Source organism: Atractosteus spatula, chromosome 1, assembly GCF_055471065.1.
Source record: "Atractosteus spatula isolate fAtrSpa1 chromosome 1, fAtrSpa1.hap1, whole genome shotgun sequence".
NCBI lineage: Eukaryota > Metazoa > Chordata > Actinopteri > Semionotiformes > Lepisosteidae > Atractosteus > Atractosteus spatula.
In genome coordinates this window covers 36389880-36415554 of record NC_142706.1, presented here as the reverse complement: position 1 = coordinate 36415554, position 25675 = coordinate 36389880, and the positions used below count along the sequence as shown (strand labels likewise).

The following is a 25675-nucleotide window of genomic DNA, read 5'->3' as shown; positions in this document are numbered from 1 at the left end:
TGCTCTTTTCATTTCTTCATTTGACAGATTTGTATTTAACCACCTATTAAATTTTCTGCTGTATCTCAAAGATAAATGTCTTTGTATGAGGGTCACTCTGCTATGTGAAATCCACTTTACTTTGGCATGGCCTTCACAAATATTCTTAAAATTTGATGCATGCTCTGTACTGGCCCATGGAGGAAGAATGTAAGGCAAAACTGTCACGAACAGTTCTTTCCGGACCCTATGCAGACAACACAATCCAGAATTGTGAGGAAACACTGGGGAAAAAGTCATGCAGGAATATGGGGATGAAAACAGTGGGGCGTGTCCATGCAGTGCCGGTGATCCAGGGAGGTGTGGCCGAGGCAAACAATCCAAAGAATGTCCAAGGGAGAATCCAAAAAACAAGCAAAGATCCATGGCTGTGTAATCCATCCAAAAACCAGAGATTAAAAACAGGTGCCGGGTCGGGACCGGCAGGGGGAACAGGAACAGGAGCAGGAAGCAAAAAACATAACGGAGCCAGACGCAACCAGGTCCAGGGCTCGCACGATGCGGAGATCAGATGCAGAGCCTCAAGTGAAGTGAGCTCCTGGCTTTTAAAGGTGAACTGAAACGGGGTAGGAACAAGGAACAGGTGCGGGGAATGAAGCAAACGAGGAAGGGCTGGAGCGCCCCTAAGAGGAGGGGTTTGCGATCGTGACAAAAACGTTCTAAGCTCAAATAGTTTTTTTAGATATTTTCATTTTATGTGTCCATTTTTGTATGTACTCAGGCTTCTTTGTAATGATTGTAAGTTCTGTTTGACATGTAACTGTAGGCATACTGTATAACCAACTAAGTGCAGTTAAATTATTATTGTCATTTTACAGCTCTTAGCATGCACTCAAAAGATTATCTCAGGACCTCCAGTATGAACAATGACCAATGGGAGAGGTTATCATTTAAGACCTACAGAATGCAATTCTGAATACACTAAAAATTCCCATCTGGGGAATTTTGTTTGGACAAAAAGGACTCTATTCAGAAATCTTAGGGATCTTTTAGGATCTCTAAGAACTTGCGTTGCCTGTGCTATTGTCTGATTGCATAATGTTTGTAAGACTTTTTGCATCTCATTTTCTAACTTTTGGTAAATTACAGTAATTATGTTACTGAAAAGGGTCTGAACTGTCAGAATTTGGTCCTCAGATACCACAAAATTTAACCCATTCTAGGGTACGGGAATGAGCGAGAATTGAAGAAGCTCCTTTTTATTTCAGATGTGAAAAACAACCAACACATAGCAAAGCCGTTATTATCCATCAAATCCTTATATTACAAAGTCACTGATGTCTTTTTGATCTTTTTGAACAACAGGTGCACTCAAGCAAACGTTATATTCCAAACCATTTGATTTGGCTTTGAATATAGATATATGTGCATATCTTATCACATGAGCATCTCAGATTGTATTAGCTTCTCTGGATCTTTTATTTCAGCTTATCACATTTACAGATGCAGCCATTCGGAATGCACGTCAAAACTTGTGTCCACGGTAAGCAAAATACATTGTACCTGCGGTATGATTCAGAATGCCACATTTAGCTCTTCACTGCCCGAAGAAGACCGACAGGTAGAATTTGTGGTACATTAAACATAAGTGAAATGGTAGCTTCATTGTTTTACTTCTTTAAATCCACTTAATATGGAATATTAATATGGAATCATGTAAGTAAAGGGAAATTTAGGTAGCTGAAAATAACCAAAGTATAATAACATTGCAGAATGTTATTAACAATATTAATTTGTGAATATAAATTTATATTTACAGTACTGTATATAACTGGCAATGCTAGATAAAAAGATGAGTTACACAACAGTATTCCACCTTCTTCATAAACATTTTCTGCATCAAATTCTCTGCATCAAACTTGGTCATTTACTGTAGTTATTTTGGAAAAAAAAATAACGTGCTCATTTAAATTTAATTTCCCATGAAAACTTCTAAAGTTCAGATTAAAAATGATAAACAACATACACATGAACATAAGTACTCTTGACTTATAAAATATTTCTGATTTATAATAAGCTGTTTTAAGTATGTTTCTTGGTAATTTCATGTTAGTTTTTGTTCAGCATTTTTTATTCATATTGATTTACTTGGAAACACTTTTGGGTTCATTTGGTTTCACTTTCTCTTTTTTACACTGTATACAGTATATATATTAGAGATTAAACTATGCTTAATTAAAAGAATTTGAGAAAGAGAGACAGAACATGCTAGAGAGATGGCAAGAAAAAGAGAACTTTTACAGTTTTGCATTTGAGCTCAATGAAGACAGGGTAGCTTACCATTATGAATAAGGAAGATTGTTCTTTCTTTTTGTGGAATAATGTATACACAACTGTCTTTTCTTGTTTACTTTGGTTTCATTTTATAATTTAGACTGTATAATTAGCATTAGGACAACATTTAAATTAATTTAAAATATTTTAATGTGCGTGTATACCTGAAAAAAACCCCAACACATTCTCAATATATTATACAATAAATATTATTTAACATATCCAGCTAAAGTCATCTTGCTTTTTGAAACATCCCTGGGGTGTCTTGATTGCTACAGTAACTCTAAACTATGAAGGCTAATCCATGTTATTTCTATTTTTATTAGTAATATTAATTTGATATTTAACATACTGTGATATATAAAATTAATAAAATGTTAATATTGTATACATTTTATTATTCGAAAATTATTATTAGTTTTTATGATCCCCAGGAGGGCAGTTTTGATAGAATTTATGCATTGGCTGGGAATTAAAATCCAAGCCTCCTGCATGGCAGGTGAGAACTGAGAATTGAGAATACCACTGAACCACCATTGAGCTAAATTAAATCCCTTACACTGTAAAAAGACATTCAATATAATATATAAACATCATATATAAGTATTAATAATTTAAATTACTGATGTTATGATTTCTTGCAGAGGAAATGAAACCAAACGAATCTCAAAGTGTTTTGAAATAAAACAAAATTAAAAAACATGAACGAAAACTTACATAAATTAAACAAGTTGGCTAAGCCAAAACTCTTTTTACATAAGCACTCAGGAGAATGGCTCATTATGTCAGAGGTTCAGCCATCATAATTCTCTTTCTCTATGCCTCATGAAAGTGGCCGTCAGCTTTACAGGCAAATATTCAGCATTTTAGGGAGTCTGCAAATCATTCCACAGATTTTCAATAGGATTGAAGTCAGGACTTTGACTGGACCAAACCAGAACATTCCATTTTTTTCTTATGTCACTCGATTGTAACTTTGGCCTTGTGCTTTGGATCACTTCCCTGCCGAAAGGTAAGTTTTTGCCCCAGGCAGTGTCTGGATGGCGCACGACTCACCTACCATATTTTGCTGACTGTGCAAACTGTGCTCACAGTAAAGTTCAGAGAGGTTGATTTTTCCATACACTTCTTCTAATCTATATTTTCAATTACTTTATGTCTGACTTGCTTTGAAAGCTAATGAGTCTTTGCTTGAAATTAACTACCTGACCACAGAACCTACCAGAGACAAGTGATTTTTTTTTCTGAAATCAATAGAACCACCATTATTGCACACAAAGGGCACTTCACAAAGCACAGGAAAGGGCTTGAATAAATCTGGAATCATGCATTTTCATTTCATATTCATTATGTATTTCTTCTTTTGTTTTTGCTTTGGTTAAGTGAAGTAGATTGTGTACATAAAATTTTAATTGCTGCTCCAAAGTGCTATGACAGAAAACTTTATACAAACAAAATATGAAAACTGTGCAAGGATTTGAATACTTTTGTATAGTAAATGCATGTGCTATACATCAGAAAATTTTGAAACACCAAAGTACCAAAGTACATTGATTTTTATACACAATGATACACAAAGAACACAATTTCAGCTTATGCTGAAAGAGTGTTTATTGATCATGATACTATGGGAAATAGTACTACAATACTCTGTTTAGTGAAAAATTCAAAATGCTTACATAAATTCAGAAGAAACAACCTTTTAATTTATAACATCCATTTTTATCTGATAAGGGTCTTTTGTCGAATATCTTAAAGCTTTGTCCCCTTGCCAGCATGAGCACCATGACAACTTTTTAACAACAGTGCTTGTATTCCTAGATCTTAGTGCTGCCTTCAACACAGTTAACCATTGTATTTTGTTACACAAGCTTGAGTCTGTGGTTGGCCTATGTAGAACCATCCTTAAGTAATTTACCTCTCATTTAACTAACCATTTTCACTATGTTCAAGTATCTAATATTTGTACTGCTTCGTCACTGTCACCAGTCAAATTTGGGGTATCACAGGGATCAGTACTCTGACCAGTTTTGTTCTCTCTGTACATGTTGCCACTAGGTAGGATAATATGATAGCATAATATTAACTTTCATTCCTATGCTAATGATACTCAAATATTCATTTCATTTACACCTAAGGACAGCTCATCAATTGTCACATTTTAGCTAATTGCATTAATGAAGTAAAGTCTTGGATGTGTGAAAAAAATTTGTCACTCAACTTTGATAAAACTGAGGTTCTGTTGTTTGGAGGCAACAGTGCGGATAGGATTCCTGTAACCTCAGCACTAAACTCTGAGGATTTAAAATTTTGCCTCAAAGATTCGGCTCGTAACTTACAGTAGGCATCATCTTAGACACAAGGCTCTCATTTAACTCTTATGTTTATGCAGTATCGAAGGCATGCTTCCTACAGTTAAGAAATATTGAAAAACTATGGTATTTTCTCTCCACTCAAGACACAGAGAATCTAATACATGCTTTTGTATACAGAAGATTAGATCATTGTAATGTCCTACAATCAGGGAGCACCTATTGCACTTTCAACACCTTACAGCAAATTCAAAACATGGCAGCTAGAATTGTTACCAGGAGTAGAAGGTACGACCACATAACACCTATACTTAGCTCTGTCCATTGGCATCCTGTTAGGTACAGGGCAGACTTCAAAATTCTTTTACTTACTTATACGGCTCTCAGAAGTCAGGCACCGGTCTATTTAATGTAGCTGATTAATGGATACAATCCAAGTCGCCCACTTAGATCACAGAACGCAGGTCTTCTCCTTATTCCACATATTAATAAATAAAGAGCTGGCGGTAAAGCCTTTAGGTACAGGGCCCGTAGTTTATGAAATACTCTGACTGCCTACATACGGGATGCTGAGTCAATCTCAGGATTTAAATCCAGACTGAAAACCTATTACTTCAGCCTAGCCTACTCACACCTTACGTCATAGCTCGTTGTAACTATGGTTGCTGGTGCTGCTGTATGTGCCATTGTGTGTCTCAGTGTTGGCCTTCCAGGTAGATACATCTGTTCTGACCAAACTATCCTATTTTCCTCCCCACATGTCCTGATGGTGCCCGAGCTGGCCACCATCTGAGTTGGATGCTGCATCACTGCCATGGATCCAAGAGGGACATCGCGAATACAGCTATTGTTTAGGAGGATTTGCTGGTCTACAGATATCTACATGGAGTACTGGCACACAGAAGGACATGATGGAAGACTTAATACTCCACATGTAGTATTTTTTTAGAATTGTATAATGTTAGCATGCCCAAGGGGGTTGGGCAGCCAGTTGACCTTGAACCCCTAGAGGTTTTTTTTCTCCTTACAGAGGAGTTTTTGGTTCCTCTCTTCCGCTGTCTTCTGGGTTTTTCTCTTTCTGTATTGTAATATCACGTACTGTCACACAGCCTTGTTAAGTGCCTTGGGGCAACCTTGTTGTGAATTTATCTATAAATAAATTGAATTGAATTGATTTTCCCTGGGCACACACAACATATGACTCACAATGTCACAGCTAAACAAATTTAGGCTGTAGTGTTTGTGCTGACCTGCAGTTTGGTTTTCTTTTTGATCCTGTTGCTTTGCAGTCGATTTCTTTGATTTAGCATGCTGTGGGTTGTGGTTATAGTCTTGGGGAGTAATCACAACCCAGAGCATGCAATTGCTAGACACCCAACATTTATTTACACCCTGAGTCTTAAGGAGAGTTCTATTAAAACTCATAAACAACAAAATACCATCATCTAGTTAACAGAGAACATAATCTAAAACATAACCCCTTACATTATCGTGCACCAACCAATAACCCAATAATATATCCACCATCAGGATCTATAACCATTATAACCACACATACTGTAACTGTATAACCAGAACTATTCACTACAACCAGATCTATGCACAGTGAGAAACCAACATCACCAGGTTTTTTCTGTATATTACATACTGTAACTCTCTCTGGGATTATTGATCCTTACCATGAAAACACTCAGCAACCAGCTCCATGACTCCTTTTCTACAGGTGAATGATTCAAGTGGTGCTCCCAGTCACCACTTCATACAACCAAAAGGACTTACCCACTGTGGATCCCACAAAACCTTGCTTGAGAAACCCTGACTTCACAGAGAGGAGTATTTTCCTGTCCTTAGTTAGCATGAGGCACAGATTCACTGAAGAATCCAAACCCTTTTTAGAGTTTTTAACCAATAATTGATCTGTAGACAGATACGTTTTTAACTTCATTCCCTTTTGGAAATAGTAATATAGTTAAATGCATATCTGTCTACTATAGTCTACTACTAGATGTCTACTATATTCCCTTTAGGAATTCTCTCTCAGTCCTAACCTAACCTGTAATACCACAGCCTTTAACCACAAGTAACTGACTTTTAGTCATCACTAGTAGTAATAGAGTAATACTTAATAGCTGATCCTGTTTGGCTAGGGATGCTAACCATAACACATGCCTACACCCATAACATACTAGCAGTTGGCTCTGCTACTACTTTCCCCAGTGTCCTAAGTTGCTGAGGGGTTACCCGTTTCCAAACCTAGAGGCAGCCGACATGGCTTCCACCCAAGAGCTTCTCCTCCATACTAACCATGGGGTAAGTACAGAAATTGTCACCTTTAGAGGTAACCGATGGAGAGAGATAACCATTCCTCCTCCCATCTTCCCTTTCATATCAGAGCCCACCTGCTCTTTAGAGAATACTTCATTCAAATCTTGTCTTTATGAATTATCTGGACAAGGATCTCTTGTCTTATGTCTGTCTCTCTTCTCTCTCTTGTCTCTTCCCTTCTCTCCTTCCATGTCCTCCATCTCCACCATGCCCTAAGCCGAGAACTTATTTAACGTATTCCTACTTCACCCCCACAGGGCTACACAGAGAAAAGCTCAGCAGCATCAGTTTTGACAGTGGTGCAGTAATAGGATAGCTGAGTTCACAACACTTCCAGTCAGTTGTCTCAAAGGTTACTTCCATTATTTTTTTATGTGATTTGTTCTCTACATGTTGACAGCTGCCACCTGGTATTGTGATTTGTAAGACTGTTAATGGTATTGACTTGTAAAGAATCAATCCAATGAAAAGTTACTTAGTTTTCTCAAAAGAGCATTTAAAAAAAATCTTGAATTACACTGTTATCTGAAAAGATTCATTGTTTTTCCTCCTAGTGTTATTGCCAAGAACAAGCCCGAAAGAAATTACATTTAAGTTGCCTGGTGCAATGCAACCCCCCCAGAAAACAGAGGGCTTCATTTTTTCTGGAAGTGCTGATGCTGGAAGGGAACATAAGGACTGAATTTGGCAAATGTTTATTCTTTGACTACTCAGTTCCTTTCTCTTCAGCTAAATCAGCAATTGTATCTGTGATTATATAATCATGGAAAATTACCCATGACTTTTCTGCTCTTCCTGCTATTTTGTTATTTGACAACTCCAGTAATTGCTGGGGAAGATAAAAAGCTGTGTGAAGTCTTTCCCCATCAACAGCACAATGACTTCCAACACATTCATTTGTGTTGTTTTTGCCTGTTTGTGCCATTAAAAGTATTGTTGCCAAGTCATACCTTGGTCTAGGGATGGCCTTATTGGTCAGTTATGGTGAGTTACAGAAAGGTCAACTGATGTCAGCCAACCCTATTTACAGTACTTATACAGTACTTAAGATGCAGAAACGTTTTTCCATTATACACACATATACTCAAGGTTCTGTTTTAAATATATAATCTTTATTCAAGTTATTGAACATCCCAGAAGTCTCACTGCATTAAAATGTCTATTATATTGATTTTATCACAGTGATAATTCTGATGCTAAATACTGATCCCAAATGGGGGAAGAAGAAAAAAACATTTTTACTTACCCATCTAGTAATAATTATTTAATTGTATGTGATTGCAGACAAACCAAGTAAGTTGTTTCTTAAAAATGAGTGCAATACACAGAACAATATTCTGAAAACTAAATAATTCAATGACAAAAAAAAAGAAATAACAGGGAAAAGGGGTCATACAAAGGCCCCACCAAGAAAAGAGTTTATAGCACAGATGAAGGTATTGAGTGCCACCTGAGATGGCATCCAATGTGAATGCTGATATCTCTTTATCACAAAACATGTGCTCTGAAAATGCATGATATCTAAAAAACATACAGTTTAACAATACAGTCTCTGCTTATGTCTTTGTATTATAGCATCTATACATACCTGAATAAAAGGGAAAAAAAGTCCTACTGCGAAGTTCGAGAGCCAGTTCACAGTTCCAGCAATCATGAAAGCAGCAGGTCGATAGGATTGTTCAAAGAGCTCCCCAGTGAGAATGAAGGGAATTCCACCTAAGAATCAGATCAAATGCAATGTCAATATACTCTGCCACTCAAACAGCATTCATTCCTTTCTGGCAGGAAAACAATCTCTTGTGAAGGCTATGAGTGAAGTAAGACTTTAGGACTCTTGATTATAAACGTGAGATCTGCTTTTCTAAATCAACTGCTAAATCATCCTAATTTAAGATTTAGTTGTTTTACTGAGTGAAATGGATTAGGGAAATTGTTTGAGTTTAAATACAATCTGCACACAGCATGGCTAAAGGAAGGTTATTATTCTGTTTTCATATGTTAAAAAATGTCCCTCTGGCAAATAATGAATTGCTGTGTCTGTGACCTGATTCAAGCTATATACCGGTGACTTTTTCATAAGGGGAAAATAATTTTTTTATGTGAAAACAACTTGCTTCTGGCTCTGTCTATAATTCAATGTGATATAGCGTGCTATTCAGAATGAATGAAGTTGCTAGATGTTTTGCCATACTGTAGATTTATTTTAACAAAGATAGGAATAAAAACAAATTCAGAAATTATTTGTGTTCATCTTTTTTCATCTTCATCAATTGTAATCAGAGGTTCTAACTAACAGTGCTTCAAAAGCAATTATTTCATCCTTCTGCTTTTTGCCACATCATAATAATAATAATAATAATAATAATAATTAATAATTGTTTACACTTATATAGCACTTTTCTGGACACTCCACTCAAAGCGCTTTACAGGTAATGGGGACTCCCCTCCACCACCACCAATGTGCAGCCCCCACCTGGATGATGCGACAGCAGCCATAGTGTGCCAGAACGCTCACCTCACATCAGCTATCAGTGGGGAGAAGAGCAGAGTAATGCAGCCAATTCATAGATGGGGATTATTAGGAGGCCCTGGGATTTTTAATGACCACAGGACCTCAGTTTTATGTCTCATCTGTAGGATGGCGCCTGTTTACAGTATAGTGTCCCCGTCACTATACTGGGGCATTAGGACACACCTGGACCACAGGGTGAGCTCCCCCTGCTGGCCCCACTAACACCTCTTCCAGCACCAACCTTATTTTTTACCAGGAAGTCTCCTATCCAGGTACTGACCAGGCTCACACCTGCTTAGCTTCAGTGGGTTGCCAGTTGTGAGATATCAGAAGTTGTTAATGGAATATGTGGGTTTCCTGGGTTTTATTACCTAAATGAATAATGTAGCTCCTGATGACCTTCCAAACCAATTGCTTGTCCAATAGTTATAATTTCAGTAATCAAGGCTGTGGATCAGAATTGCTTTGTCACGATGAAAGCACTATAAATCTTTTCTTATTTCTGTGCATTTTCAATTAAGGAAATAGTAGATTAATTTTCCCTTTCAAGTTAAATATGTTTTGTGCTAGATGCTTTAGTAAAGAGAGCTTGACAATAAGTGACACATAGAAGTGAAATGTGAACCCCAGTATGCATGCATCAAATTAAAATTTTTTTTAAAAAAAATGCAATAAGTTGCTCAGTACCTTTTTTTTACAGCCTGGTTTACTTAAACCAAATAGACAAACAAAGTAGATTGTACTGTACAGAAAAGAATATATATATAGATAAAATAATAGAAGAATGTTTGGAGATTTTGCCACTCATGCAGAAAAACTAATGGTGATCTTTTATGGAAAAAGCTATGGCAGCACACATGGTAACCCTACTCCCAAAATACAACTTTAATCAGACACTTTTTATTCACAGATGTTTCAAAGCAGTTCTAATATTCAGAATCCTTTGTCATGAGAATGTTGATAAATTGGTTAACCTGTTTTTAATAGTTAAAAATATTAAAATAGTTAATACATTACCCACCCACAAAAATACAACAAAAATGACCTAAAGCTTTTAATAATAGGAAAGGGAATCAGTTACTGAACCAAATCAAAATGGCCAAAGCATAAGGAAGAATTTTTAAAAAGTAGCTTTCAATTTCTGCATTCATACAGTATAGGTAGTTTGATTTATTTTCCTTCACACAGGATATCAATTTCTCTTTCCAACAGTAAAGTTCAGTTGACAGACTGCAACTTGGAGACATTATCATAGAATATTTTTATTCTTGCATTGTAAGGTGCAATCTTTTAAAAAGTAGATTTACTACAATACTGTTTTCATGCTGCTGTACTTTGTTGCAATCACACATTTTCTAAAAATTATGGTGTGGTAGTATTAAGTTATACCTTCCAGAAATGCATCCATTTTCTAACCATTTCATCCAATTCATGGTCTGGGGCAGCCAAAGCCTATCCCGGTAAGCAATGGGCACAAAGGCAGATACACCCTAAATGGAAACCAGTATATCACAGGGCACAGACTAACACATATACACTCACACTTATAGCAGGGCCAGTTTTCACAAAAACCGATAAATGTACCAGTATGTTTGTGAGCTGTGGGTGGAAACTGAGGCAAACATGGGGAGTACATACAGTACAAACTCCACCCAGATAGTACCCCAGGTAAAAAACTGACCCAGGGCCCCCAGAATCACAGAATTGCTTATTTCTGTGACTGAGAGAAACTGATGACCTTACCATGAGGACAAGGACATTGGAGAGTTGTAATGTTTTAAATAGAATATGAATTTGTATACGAAGAGATACTGATCTGTGAAAATGACAGGAGTAAGAATCGAACTCCAGAAGAAACACAATGCCTTTGACTGCCCACCCACACTTATTTAATCATAATAATGGGAATAAGATTAAAGAAAAGTAGATATAAATGGCATCATTAAAAATTCCAAGAAAACAAGTGAGAGTGGAGAATTTGTGGTGTGATGATCTGAGATTTTGTTTTGAGTGAGGGTGACAGAGGGGTAACTGGAATACAACTTCTAAATGAGAAGTCTGTGTTAATACTGCGTTACTTCCAGAACTTGGCACTATGTAGAGCTGCCCAAAAAGAGGTAATACAGGTCTTAGCTCACATCTCCTTGTCCTTCCTCCTCTCTCACTACCGATGACTTTACAGCCTTTTTCAATGAAAGGGTAGCCACCATCCATAACCAGTTTAATCAGCAAAGACTGCCCAACAACCTACAGATTACCAATGAGGCAATCCTGTCCTCCTTTTCCCCTTTCTCCGTGGCTAATGTCTGAGAACCTGTTCTTGTCACGCCCTCTGCAGCCAGAGGGCGCTCCTTCTCTGTCCTGTCCCTAGTTTCTGGTCTGCTGTCCTTCCTGTCCCTCTCTTTCCCTTGGGCTATATATTTCCGGGTCTTGCACTCTGTCCACGCTCAGCATTGACGTTCGGATGTCCTGAGACCCGCCTAGCACCAGGGCGCCCCATGTCCGCTCCCTGAGGGCATAGGTTTCTATACGGCATTCCTGAACTCTTTGCACTATGAGCCTGGGCCTTTTTCCCGTCTCGCCGCTGCGCATATGGGTCTTTTTCCGCTCTCCTGCTCCCCACGGTTAGTCCCTTTGGACGTCCGTGACAGTTCTCTTAAATCACCACACTACCCTTTATTTTGATCCTAGTTCCTCTCCCCTCCTCCAGTCTATGTCCCCTGACAGACTCCCATTCTCCATGCCACCTTTTCTGCAGGAAATTTCCCACATAGCAGGCACACATCAGACCCCAACTTAATAAATCCTCTTTAGATCCCTCTGTCCCTCACAACCACAGTAAAGACCTGCCTCTTCTACTCTTCCTGTCCAAAATGGTTGACCACTGCCAATTACATTATATCAAGTCTTCAAGATTCTCTCCCTCCTTCTTCTAAATTTGTCTGCCCTCATCCTCAGTCTTCATCATCTATTATCCTTCTCTTCCTGCAAACTTGTTCTATGAGGGAACACCTGCTTAAATTTAGACGAAACCTAAACAGGCACCTTACTTCGGATGAGACGTAAAACCGAGGTGCTGACTCTCTGTGGTCATTAAAAATCCCAGAGCGTTTCTCGAACAGAGTAGGGGTGTTACCTCTGCATTCTGGTCAAATTTCCCATTGGCCCTTATCAATCATGGCCTCCTAATATTCCCCATCTATGAATTGGCTTCATTACTTTGCTCTCCTCCCCACTGATGGCTGATGTGTGGTGAGCGTTCCGGCACACTATGGCTGCTGTCGCATCATCCAGGTGGATGCTGCACATTATTGGTGGTGGAGGGGAGTCCCCATTACCCCATTACGCTTTGAGTGGAGTGTCCAGAAAAGCGCTATATAAGTATAAGCAATTATTATTATCATTATTGAATAAAGCAGTTAGCAAATGGAAGGATGGTTGGATATTACAGGACTGGAATTTGTGAAAAATATTTTCCAAGACATTCCAGGGACTCAAGCATCTGTATGAACCCTGTCTTTAGATGACTTCTGAAACGTATAGTAACTTAAGAGTTTCTATCTAAGTGAAGTTTCAGAGGGAGGGGTAAAATGTCAGCCATGCTTAACAAAGTGTACAATACATATGGGAACTGAACACCCCTCTTTTAGTTTTCATCATTTTGTAACCTACAATTTCCACATCATCAATTTTGCAGCAGTCATTAGGTTTATTTAATCTAAACAGGGAATTATAAAACAGCCCTTTTTTCATGGTCAGGCTGTCACTCTGTCTGCTATGCCATTAAAAGCCAAATCTGCATCTCACATTTCTCGTGTACTAAACCTGGAGTCAGTCTGAAGCAGCTGAATAGAGTTCTGCTCTATTCAGCTGCTGTAATTGCCAAATACTTGCATAGAAACGGTGAAACAGAAATATAAGAGATTTATTTGTTTAATCGCTGGTGGGTGCAATTTAGTGACTGTAAAACCTATGTATATGGTTACATTGCTGCATTCACTGGTCGACAAAACAAGCCTTTCAGAAAAGGCAGCAATGGGAGGAAAATAACCTTGAACAGTTTAATTGACTCTGATGGATGTTCCCACTTGATCAAAATAGAAAGCAAAAGCTTTAGCATCTGAGTACTGAGTTATGTAACATTTTCTGTCTGGAATAAAACCAAATTTTTGTGTTCGTCATATTTTTTTCAAATGAACCAAAGCAAAGAGACTTGATCTAATTGTGATCTAACCCTCCAAAATGTATTATTTTATATGTATGAATCTAATTGTGTATACTTTCATATGTTTTGTTTCCTGTGCACGTTTGAAACGTCTAGAAAGCCATAGTAATTCCACTAAGGTTTAGTAAGTGCAAGTAACTTTTGCTGTAGCTATTTAGTTCACTCATGCATTTTTATGTTTTTTCTGAAAGTACTTTTGGAACTTTGGTTAGATAATAAATAGCTAACATGGCCCCAGGTTTATCTTATGCGGAAGTTCCTAGGACTTACTTAATAAGGATTAGATGAAAGATAATGACACAAACACAAACACTATTTTACCTAGTGGCTCATAAAAGTTCAATATGTGGCCATGTTTTCACTCCTCAAACTTTAATTGCTTTAAGACATTCAATAGCACAGATACTGTATTAAGCTAATATTAATTTAAGTGATGTTATAGAGGCTGGGATAGGACTTGGAAATAAAGACTTGCTATCATGCCAAATGCCATTATCTCATGTGCATGAGTTACTATCTTGAGGCCATGAGATAGTAAGTCATTCCCACTGGATATTTGTTTTCTCTCCATGTCCCTTCCTAGACTCTGTATGATACAGTGTACTCTGTATAAATCTTTCTTCTTTAAAATTATAACCTCTTAAAAATCAAACACCTTTACTCAAATGTTTTCATTTCAGAGTTTTCTCTGCCATTTATGATAATTTCAGAAAATAGAAAAAGGACAGACAATTTGAAACAGCAAGCTTTATTGCTAGCTTTGGTAATGCTATCATTTTGATGACCAGCGTTCATTATACTTGTAAGACATGCTTAAAAAAACAAAATAATGCTTAAGAAACAAAAGGAGGTCACTTGATCAGTCTAGTTTGTTGCTATTACATAATCAATATAATGATCTCAATCAGATATTAAAAAGCCATGATACTGGCTTCAGTAACATGGTGGGGCACCTTGTTTATCCTACAATTCTATTAATTAAATAAGTGTTCTCCTGCTGAAAGGTTTCAGTTTAGTTCCACATAGTTTCCACTTGCACCCTCTGATTTGTGTTTTCTTGCTGATTATGAAATTTGTGGGTTTAAATTGTCAGTACCTTCAAAGTACAATGTGAAATTCTATTTTTTGATTAAGTGTAGGATATTTGTTACAGAGAGGCCATTCCATTTGGTTCACATTTAAGGTGTTTTCTTGTCTGATAGTTTCCTGATAAGGAACAGCTGCCAAGGCTGAGATTCACCAGCCACTCTAATAAATCTCTGGCACCTTACTGTCTGAGAGATTCCATGGGAGAGTCGCATCCCAGGTTGTTTACAACCCTAATGTCAGAGAGCATGGTTACTCATCCTCCACCTCGATCAGCCAATCTGGAACTGGTAGGGTAACCCCACGTGGGTCTCGAATGCCTGCGGAACATTCAACCAATGAACAACCGTAGTTCCTCCAGATAAAACAGGCAGCACAGGGCCCAGAAAGAGGATCCTCCAGGACATTCTCAGACTCAACTCGGACAATCACGTGACTGCCAGTGTGTCCGAGTGCCAGGACTTTTTCTTTGTTCTAAGAGTCGAGAATGGAGGTTGCCATGTGTAACCAAAGGATCCGTCCGATCAAGCAAGCCTTCTGAACCCACCGCAAATGCTCACCTGATTAACGAGTGAACTACGGTTGGAACTGTGGACAGCTGAATCTCAGGATTCAGGACTAGCGCTACATCGGGAACGAACAGGTATTCTTCCCGTCTAAAGAGTGTGACTTGCTTGGACCCGCAGTCACTTTCCGTGTGCACAATCTCTGCTTTTTAAGCCAAAACTAACTAGCCGGTCTTCAGAGAGCTCACTGCTAGCGTGCCGAAGCAGGAATCTCTCCCTCCTTCTCCCATACCTCCACGCCGAACCAGCACTGCCTGGATGCTGATTGGACTTAGCAACAGCCTGCCACTGTTTCTTTGTGTCCGTGGGAGATCTGAATCCACACAGATTGGATGAGTATTCTGCATTACAGCTCGAGAATTCAATTGTTACCTCAACCCCAGTTGAAATCAGTTTAATTTCTGTGAGTGATGTACTTGCCTTTGAGTATGTAGTGTAGAAGTTGTAATCAAAGTTCATTTACGAAATCGTCTAAATGAATGGTATACTGAATGTATGTCCCTCTTGGTTTGTAACTCTTCGTGATTGAATATATACCTTTTGTATTCTGCTAACCCTCACTCTAAAGATCTGTTATGTTTATATGTACATTTTATGTATTAATACATGTATTCTCGTGTATTAGTATCCGTGTGTGTGCATTGCTGAGTTATCCTGCAAGGTCGATTTTCTAATAACCATCAAAGAATTATTTTGTGGCTTATTTCTACAATTAATAATTGTCCCAGTAAATGCACAAAACCCCTACGATAGTTGATTGCTAATATTTTGCACCATTTCAAATAAAATAATGAATTAGTTACATGTTTTAAAAAAATACATGATATTCAAGGCTTTTAGTAAATTTAAATCTTCTTTTGTGTCTAAGAAATTGATGAGAACTGTGTGGCTCATCCATTAAAAGAATAAGTCTACATTACAGCCAAAAAACAATACTTTATGCTATTTTACTCACCAACAAGGGAGAATCTCCAGAAAATTGCACACAGTGGCAAAAGTCTCAGCAGGAACAGGGTCCATAAATTGTTGCAGAGCAACTGTCTCTCTGAAAGAGCCACACAGAGCGGACCCCAATGTGTGAAAAATGTGCTGATAATCTGTGTGGTGTTAACAACTCGTTGTTAGTTGTCCATGTTTACTGCATAAATTTAAGCAAACAGCTTTGATGTTACAATCAGAAACAATTCATTGTTTGAGGCATCATGTCCTAACTCTGGGTAAGGCAGCAACAGTTTCAACTGAAATTGACAATGAATAATTACAAATGCTCGGATCATATTGGTATAGTATTTTGCCTAAGCAGCTTTAATAGATTCCTCGCTGTTGTTTAATCTTGTTTTATCTCAAGGAAATGAAACCAAATTCCATTACATTAAAATCATCTATCTCACACTGTCATAAACTAATAGAACATTTATGAAGCTACTAAAAGTGAAAAAAAAAGTGTTTTGTAGAGTAGATACCAGTATAATTGCTAGGAAGATATTACAATCATGTATTATCTAATACAATTTCTATTGGCCTGTGTGCTTTTAGTCACAAATACAATTTGAAAATTCTTTACCAAGGAGTTAAGCTGAATTTTGAGTGGTATGTAATTTGCCCGTTGTACAAAGATGATTGCTGATTTGACTCCCAGTGCATCTGACATTTCTATCACCATAGAGGGCAAACTGAGTTGTTTAATTTGTCTGTATGAGGAAGAATGACCTATATAGATGAAGAAATTGTCTGAGAAATAAAAAAAAGGTAGGAGGATGTGCAGACCCATGAAAAATGACTGATACATAGTAGTTAACCTGGTTAGAGTTTGAGTACAAATAAATGTTTGTCCTTTAGTTGTGCTTTAAAAATGTGATATATTCATCATACAACATAACAGCCATCTTATGAAGATTTATGACGTTGAATTTTCCTGCAAAGGGAAGCCAGTCTTTCAGTGCAGTTAAAAATAACACTATTTGGAGTTCGGGAGTTTGATCCAGATCCAATTAAAGTGATCAGACAACACATTCAGTATAAATGGATAGCACACTTAACATTTTAATGTGTGACATGTGTTTATATTTTTAAACTCACCAGGCTGAAAAATGATGGCCCTGTCTGTGTCTGTAAGGTCAAAGCTGACAAAAACCCCCTCATTTGCGAGGAATAAATCAGTGAAGAAGGGAACCAGTTGATGATGTTTGCCACAATCAAATGGATGAGGACAGATTCATATAAAAATAAACACCTAAAGCTATGTTCTTAAAGTACTGGTGTTGAAAAAATAGCAGTTAAAGCAATAGTTCTAAGGACAAACAGGAGTCCAGTGCACTTGTGAGGCTGTGGGTGGAAACTTGTGAAAGGAGGGAAAGAGTCGCGGGCCAACACAGCACTAGTTGGTCATTAAGGGGATGGGGGAGGGTAAGATGATTTGGAGCCCATGTCAGCTGAGTCCACATTTGGCATGGACATCAGAGTTGGCAACTGCTGAGAATGAGGAGCCTGGACTCAGTACACACTGATCCCGTGCATTAGCATCCTCAAGTGGAGTAGACATCAAGGGGGGATTTTGGAAAGGGGATAGATGTAGAAGTTTACACAGCCAATTCTATGTGTTCTTGATTGCAGCTTTTGAGTGAGAGTCCCTCCATCCTTGAAAGTTTTTTTTTTATGTTATAGTTCCAATGTTTGTGACCTAATTAGAATGTGTTTTGATTCATGACTAACTCTTATGTGGTCTCTGAGACAGTAAGTTATGTTCTTGACCTGCAAAATTCAGACTCACAGGTAGATGCATTTTCTGAAGACCTACCTAACTGTAAAGGCATCATATTGTGTTTGCAAATCTATACAAACACAATACTATACCTACTAAAACTATAGTTTTACTAGTATAGTACTGTATACCTACTATATAATAAATAGTATATATTGTATTTAAGTACCATGTATGCATAACAGCTGTAATAACTTTAACAGTGCAAACTATACCTACTTTGACATATAGATTTTAATACATTTTTGGTTTACTTTGTTTTGTTTTGCATAAAGTCTTTTCTGTCTTACTATCAATATATGATAAGATCTCAAAAGTTAATGAAGATCGACTGGGTTGAAAAATTAGGTAGACCTTTTCCCTTTGGGACAGAAAATCCATAGCAATGTTCCAGGAAGAGACAGAGGTCATTGTTATCTGTAAAATTCTTTCACATGTGAAATTAAGTTCCTGTCTTTAGCTAATAAATCACATCCCTTTGAAGAAGAACTGCTGATAACTCAAGTGTAATGACCAACATTTTTTTCAGGGCACTAAATTGCTGCCTATTTAAGTTCTGTCCTTCTCTGATTGATCCTTAGTTAAATCAAGACTACATTTGACTAGTTCCTGTTTCAGTCTGTTTCCAAATTCATGGTGCTGCAATTGCAAAGAATGGAAATATAAATCATTTTTTGGCAGGATGAAGGCTGCCACATCTTAATTAGTTGCAACTGCGATAAAGCGTGAGGCGCCAGGGGATGATACTGTAAGTGACCAGCATGAGAATGTGCACATTCCTGTATTCTGCATAAAGTATACAGTCAGTCAATCAGCCAGTCAACCAGTCCTGGGAATAACCTCTATTTATAAAATGTGTACTTGTTCTATTAATAAATACCTTTTTGGGTAAATGATTATTCTGCTGGAGAGCGTCATCAGAATACGTTTGTGTTTCGTTTTCTTATAATCTCATCAAAGGCTTCACTTCCTACTACTTGATCATGGAAGTTATTTTAATAGTTTATAAAGAAAGGAAGAGTATTGATTATCACTGGGTTTGTTTATACATTCGGTAGGGTTCGGTGCAGAAATCACAAAAAGCTAAATTCTCACTTAACCAAGTACAGATACACATACATACCACATACAGATGCAGCCATTCAAAACACGTGGGGTACGCCACGGTACAACGCGGTGGGCATGTCGCATCAAAACGCGGTATGTCGCGGTAAACATGTCATTCGGCGTCATACAGGAAATTACCGTATGCAAATGAGATTATGTTAATAGTATCCAGAATCACCTTGTAAAACTGCCAGGAGGAGCCAATAAAGCTTAACCTCTCATGTACAGCATTTGAGCTTTTAAATTTAAACTGTGTATTACAGCATGTTAATCATCATTCATTAAAAAGTTGGTATATTTTATGAAAGCAAGATTGCTCAGTTGGGCAAAAGTACACAACCTACCTTTATCATAAATATTTTAATTATGCAGAAATATTTTATGCATCAAAGCCTTTACCGAAGATATTTCTAGTAGTATTAATAATGAATGACCTTGGACAAGCTGTAAACTCAAAGTATTACGCTGGTTCACATTCTTTGTAACCGTCATTTTAAACTAAAATACTTTATTTTTTCATTGACAAAAAGTAACACCACAGCATTTCGTTGATCTAACTAACTAACAAGGACAGGACATTAGCTAGCCAATATGATAAAGGAATAAATGACTTTTTTTTGTTTATTTCTTTAGCACATTTATTTGAACATTTCCATCGATTGTACAAGCACTGAAAAACTGTGCAATCCCTAGTTCGTCAGGCATTTTCTTTTACTATAACAGACATAAAAACTCCCTTGCTTTTAACAGAGCGTTTCCTAATTTCTAACAATGAAAATGATTTAAACTATGACACTTATCATTCAACGAGAGCTCAAAATATCACAAGGATCCTCAAGAGAGCAACAAAGACAACAGAAAAAGATACAGTATGTGTATCAGATACATGAGAATCCAAGCTTATTTTTATCTACGCTTTCTTGTCTGCGCTAAGAAGTAGTCTTTAAAATTTCTTTATCACACAGTAAAAAGTCAAAATTCTGGGGTGTGCGTATACCAGAGATTATGGCACGGCTTCAGAAGGGTGTCAGCCAATCAGATTCCAGGACCAGAATTATCTGTTTTATATAATCGGGAATATAATATGGAATCACGTATCTAAAGAAATTAATAATGATATTAATTTAAGGATCTAAATATTGAAATCTATGTATCTATATAGCTGGTAGTATTACTGTATTTCACTTTCTTTGTAAACACGTTTTGTTAACACTGAATCGCAGGTGGATTCTGTTTTTTGTCATGGTCTGTAGTTCAAATCCTGCTTAACTAAAAATTAGACACAAGGAGAGTATTATTGGACAATATTGTGAGGCTCTGGCAGAAGTTCTCTGTAAACTGAAGAGTTATAGAGTTATATCACATAATGTACTATAGTATATTGTATGTATAGTTAAAAGTTAACCTCCCTTACATGATAATTACAGTACTAACGCATTGGTTTTAAGTTACTTAAAATAGCATTGATCAATTAAAACAATAATCACAAACTTGAGTCCTGTCAATGAGCCTGTAAAGTTTTCTTCAGCCTGTCACTCTTCATCCTCTCACCAGGGAACAGGGTGCGTTCCTTGCTATACAAAACAAGACCATGTTGAGACGTCAATGCTGGATCGTGGGTACTTTGGCAGGGGGTAGGGAAAAGCTCATTGACTACCTAGATCCATTTCACGATCCTAGTGTGTAGCACTGTTAATTTGAAAGCTTCGCTTAACAACCTTCAACTTGGTTTTATCCTGCTCTGCTCTTCTTTCCTCTAAGATCCTGCTGGCCAGAACAAAAGAAGCAAATTTGTAGAAGCTGAGATACTATTGTATTCAATTTGATTATTCTTCTTATTAAATGTTAATCACCCTCAGATTTAAAAGAGCATAAGGATCTGATCCTATACGATCAGTGTCTGTGGAACTACTTTTAAAAGTGCGAATTAATGACTTTATCAAACAAGGTAATACCTACTTAAATGGCCAGTAAATGGCTATCCGTTCTATGAGTGCATCTAAATGATGATTCATGTATAAAAATTTATGTTGTAATTATAATACAAAGAAAAAAAGATCTAGATAAAATTCAGGACTGGGTAAACACCAAGTTTAAAGAGGCTATTTAGGAAAAAGACTTAGATGTTATGTTAAGGGTACAGTTCTCCAAGCATTTCCAAGCTGAGGTAAGAATAACTGGTTATAGGTCATTCATCTCCTTGGCTCTAGCCTTCTTTGCACAAAGGATGATTACTGACCTCTTCCACAAAGCAGGAATGCAAATAGAGTCAATTGAAACAGTTTCAAGTTCCATGGCACAAACTTTCAGTAGTCTGCAGCTCACAGAGGTGAGTTCATGTACATTCCGGTATTGAATTTGGAAAACTGGCCGCAACCTATCTCTCTGTGATGTTGACATCGTCTTCTGGCATATTATTGTCACGCCCTCTGCAGCCAGAGGGCCCTCCCACTCTGTCCTGTGCCTAGTTTCCTCTGCTTTGCTGTCCTTCCGGTGTCTCTCTGTCTGGGGCTATATATTTCCAGGTCACTCATTCCCCTTCACTCAGCATTGACGTTCGGACGTCCTGAGACCCGCTTAGCATCCAGGTAGCCCCACGTCCGCAGCCTGAGGCCATTGGTTTCTATACAACTCCTGAACTGCTGAACCTCGACAAACCCCCGTCCCGCTGCTACGCATAGGGTCTTTTTATGCTCTCCTGACATTCCACGGTTCGTCTCTTCCAACATCCATGACAGAATGCTGAGCCTCCTACTGACACCGCAAGCGGCGCTTTCTGTTTTCCCACAGCTTTTTTCTCTCTCTGGGCTTTTTTTCTCTCAGCTCTCCTATTCTAATCACAGGATGCTTCTCCCAACATCTGTGCCTGTGAGCGGGCCTTGGCCTGGCTTTCCTCGGATTGTCTTTCTGGCATCCATGATTGAATGTTGAGCTGGCCCTCCTATCCTCATTGCTGGATATCACTCCGGTCATCCGTGTTTGAGAGCAAGCCTTGTGCCTGGCTTTCCTCGGGTTGTCCACTCCGATATCAGCGATAGGGTGGTGAGCCTTTTTTCCTCTCCCATTCTCATTGCTGGATATCACCTTCCTGACATCCGTGCTTGTGAGCGGGTCTAGTGCCTGGCTTTCCTTGGGTTGTCCACTCCGATATCAGTGATAGAATATTGAACATGCTTATTGCCCAGTCTGCGGTATTTTTCCCCGGGTTTTTCTGATTTTATTTAGGTTTTTTGCTTGGTGTTTTGATTTTTTCACTTCCTGGTTTCCCCTTCTCTCTGCGCCCCCTGTCCCCTGTGTCTCGGAACACTTGGTTCCTATCTGTTTTTTGTGGTTTGTTTCCCTGGTCTCCCAGGTTTATTATTGTTGTGGTTTGTGCTTGTGCAAAGACATTGTGCTTGTGTACATGTCTTTTTTTTTGTTTAAAGTCTCCGGAGCTCTACCTGACCCCCCCTTCCTCTACCCAATAAAGGTTTTTACCCTGGAGGAGGGGGCAGCTCTCAGCCGTGGACTCCCGGAGGTTTCCTTTCCTTGAAGGGGGGGGGGGGTACTGTCCCTTCCAACATCCATGAGAGTTATGTATTGAGTCCATACTATTATCCTGCTGTGCTTTTAAATTTTGCCTATCAAAGTAGAAATCTTTTAGTTCCTTTATGTATGTCTACTAATTTTTTACTATGATGCCTTACTGGGCGTTTTTAACTGATATAGCTAGAAACAGTCTCAGTAACCTAGTTAATATCTGTAGATGAATCTAAAAACCTGTCCCCTAAAACAATACTGCAGAATTTCATTAGTCTGTCCACTGCCTAATTTCAGTCTTTTTTGCAGGGACTCTTGTCAGTTTAGACTGATATACAGGAATAAGTTGTACCATGTACCGTCTGATAAACCCAGACCAGGAAGTGCCTTTGCTCTATGTGCTTCAGGAATTTTGCCATAACATAAATCCAAACATGCCTCCCTCTGATGTTACAGGTAACATATTGTTCATATATGGGAAGGCACTCAACTCGGAGTGTAAAGACTGAAATTCCCATAAATGAGGTGTGCTGCCTCTGAAGAACCATTCTCTCATTTAGATATCAAAGCAGTGATAATTCCAGCAGCTGTCTGTGTATCAGCTGAAGGCCACAAAGGTCACAAACAATTTGATCTGGTGAATTTCTCTCAGTAAATAATAGGGACTTAAATTTACAACCAGAAGTTCAATGTCTTTAGCACAGAGTATTTCTTTAACACTAATATGAGATGCAGTACTGTTCATCTACCAGAAAGGAAGAGGCTACACAAAAGCCTCTTCCTTTCCTTTTGCTTGATGTGATATCCCTAATTAAAGTACTTGTCCTAATATACAGTGATAATGCATTAAAATATCATTAACATACTGTATGTTTCTTCAGTGCAACATTTACTAATTAGTATTATTGAATAGAGCCTGCAAGTGTAAAACATAAATTTGCTTTACAAGTGAGACTGGATTTGCAGGAATTAATCCTTGTAGTGTAGTGGAAATAAAACAAAGTCAAAGCACATGTCTATTACCATACTGCCAATCAGTTAATGTTAGGATATAATTTATAACAAAGATATAAAAGATATATTTTTAAATATAATTTGCTAATTATAACAAAGAAAAACAACTTTATTTCCTGTTCCAAGTTGTCATTAGGTAATTTTAAACTCAGCAGAGATCTTTATAACGATCTATATAGCCTTAACACATGTAAGCAATTGAATACTATATAATAACACTGTAACAGGGTTATTTCTCATTTACTGTATAAGGGAAATTGTAACAGATGTTTTAAAGAGATTAGGTGAATAGCTAGTATGTATGGAAATGCCAACTGAAGGATAATCGGAAGATAAAAACTAAAAGAAATAAAGTACCCCAAGTCATTATATACTCAGACAAATCCACTGAATCCTAAAAAAAATTCTGAGTCTGAGGGTCAGATTTAGATAGTAGCAGTGAATCGCATTATCACTGCCAATGCCCACAGCTATGCAAGCTCACCAGTTGGATGTGACAGCAGATTTATTGGATTTTGTTACTCCAAGCCTTCTTCAAATCCAAACAAAAGTCCTCCTCATCAACAAGGTAAAATGCTTTCTCAACCACATGTACCAGTAGACATTGAATCCAAAATAATTACTACCTTAATGTGAGGAAGAAATTACAGAATGATCTAAAAAAAACTGATTCATGTAAATGAAATGAAAATAGATGAGCTGTGAGAGGTAAGAGGTAAACTCGACTTTATTGAAAATAATGTGAAGAAAAAACAAGGAGAATTAGAAAAGCACGAAAACAAAAAAATAAAACTTTGAAACAATATAGTCAGACCCTAAACTATTTTTTGTTCCTAAAAAGGAAGCTGAATGCACAAGATAGGGGTTAAGATTTGCAAAAATCTTATTCAGCATGCTCAAATGAATCTTCCTAATGTTATCAATATCACATACTGTACTAGATAACAACTACATAACACCCTCACCAGGGGAATCATTTTCTAAACAATATTACAGGTGTGCACTCTGGGAGGCTGCCATGAAGAAGTTTTGTGAGAGCGAGGATATTGTTTTCCAGAGCATTTAACATCAATGAGATTTCCAGAGCATTTAACATCATCATTTAACATTTCCCGCTGGAAATTGAAAAACAATGCAAGGACTACCCACTGAGTATTCTGACGGAGAAGCTAAAGGAGAAGCTACTGTAAGTAGCCTTGCCTTACTGAGAGGATCAGGTCCCGGGACACAAGGCACAACCTGTTGCAGGTGTCCGAATGAGGAGGCGCCAAAAGCGGTGTGAAAGAAAACAGGAACAAGAGAGCTGGAATCTGTTGCAGGCTAAAAACTAACCAAAACAGACAAGCTCTCCCGTCAATTTTTCTTTCCAATGTCCGTTCTCTGGAGAACAAGCTGGACTACCTAACATTGCAACGGGCTGCTCAATGAGAGAAGAAGGAGTGCTGCATCTTTATTTTTACTGAAACATGACTAAAGGACAATATTTTGGATACGGCCAGTCAGCTAGATGGACTGACTTCCTTCCGCGCGGACAGGAAAGTTCAGAGACCAGTAAGTCTCACAGCGGTGGTTTGTGTGTTTATATAAACAAAACATGGTGTGGAAATGCTGCAGTAGTCTCTAGTTGCTGCTCACCGCTAGTGGAATTTATTACATGTTATTAAGTGTCGGCCCTACTATTTACCAAGGGAATTTACTACGGTTATTATTGTGGCTGTGTACATCCCACCCAGCGCTGACTCCAAAGAGGTGCTACGAGTCCTTTACAGGGCCATCAGCCATCTGCAAACTGCTCATCCTGATGGCTTTGTCATTGTTGCCGACGACTTCAATCACGCAGATCTTAAGTCAGCTCTCCCTAAATTTGATCAATATGTTAACTTTGCAACCAGAGGGGTGAACACACTAGACTTAGTTTATACAAACATCTGTGAT

The 25675-nt window shown here is 37.9% G+C and overlaps 1 protein-coding gene across 2 annotated transcripts in view; it reads right to left on the bottom strand.

Annotated features, from left to right (window-relative positions):
- The window catches only part of slc2a9l2 (solute carrier family 2 member 9, like 2), a 278540-nt gene that overhangs the window by 26829 nt on the left and 226036 nt on the right, over nt 1–25675 (bottom strand). For both annotated transcript variants that reach the window (XM_088913608.1, XM_088913616.1), the window contains exon 12: nt 8539–8666. In XM_088913608.1, coding sequence (XP_088769734.1) covers nt 8539–8666 — 128 coding nt within the window. The remainder of the gene's footprint in view (nt 1–8538; nt 8667–25675) is intronic.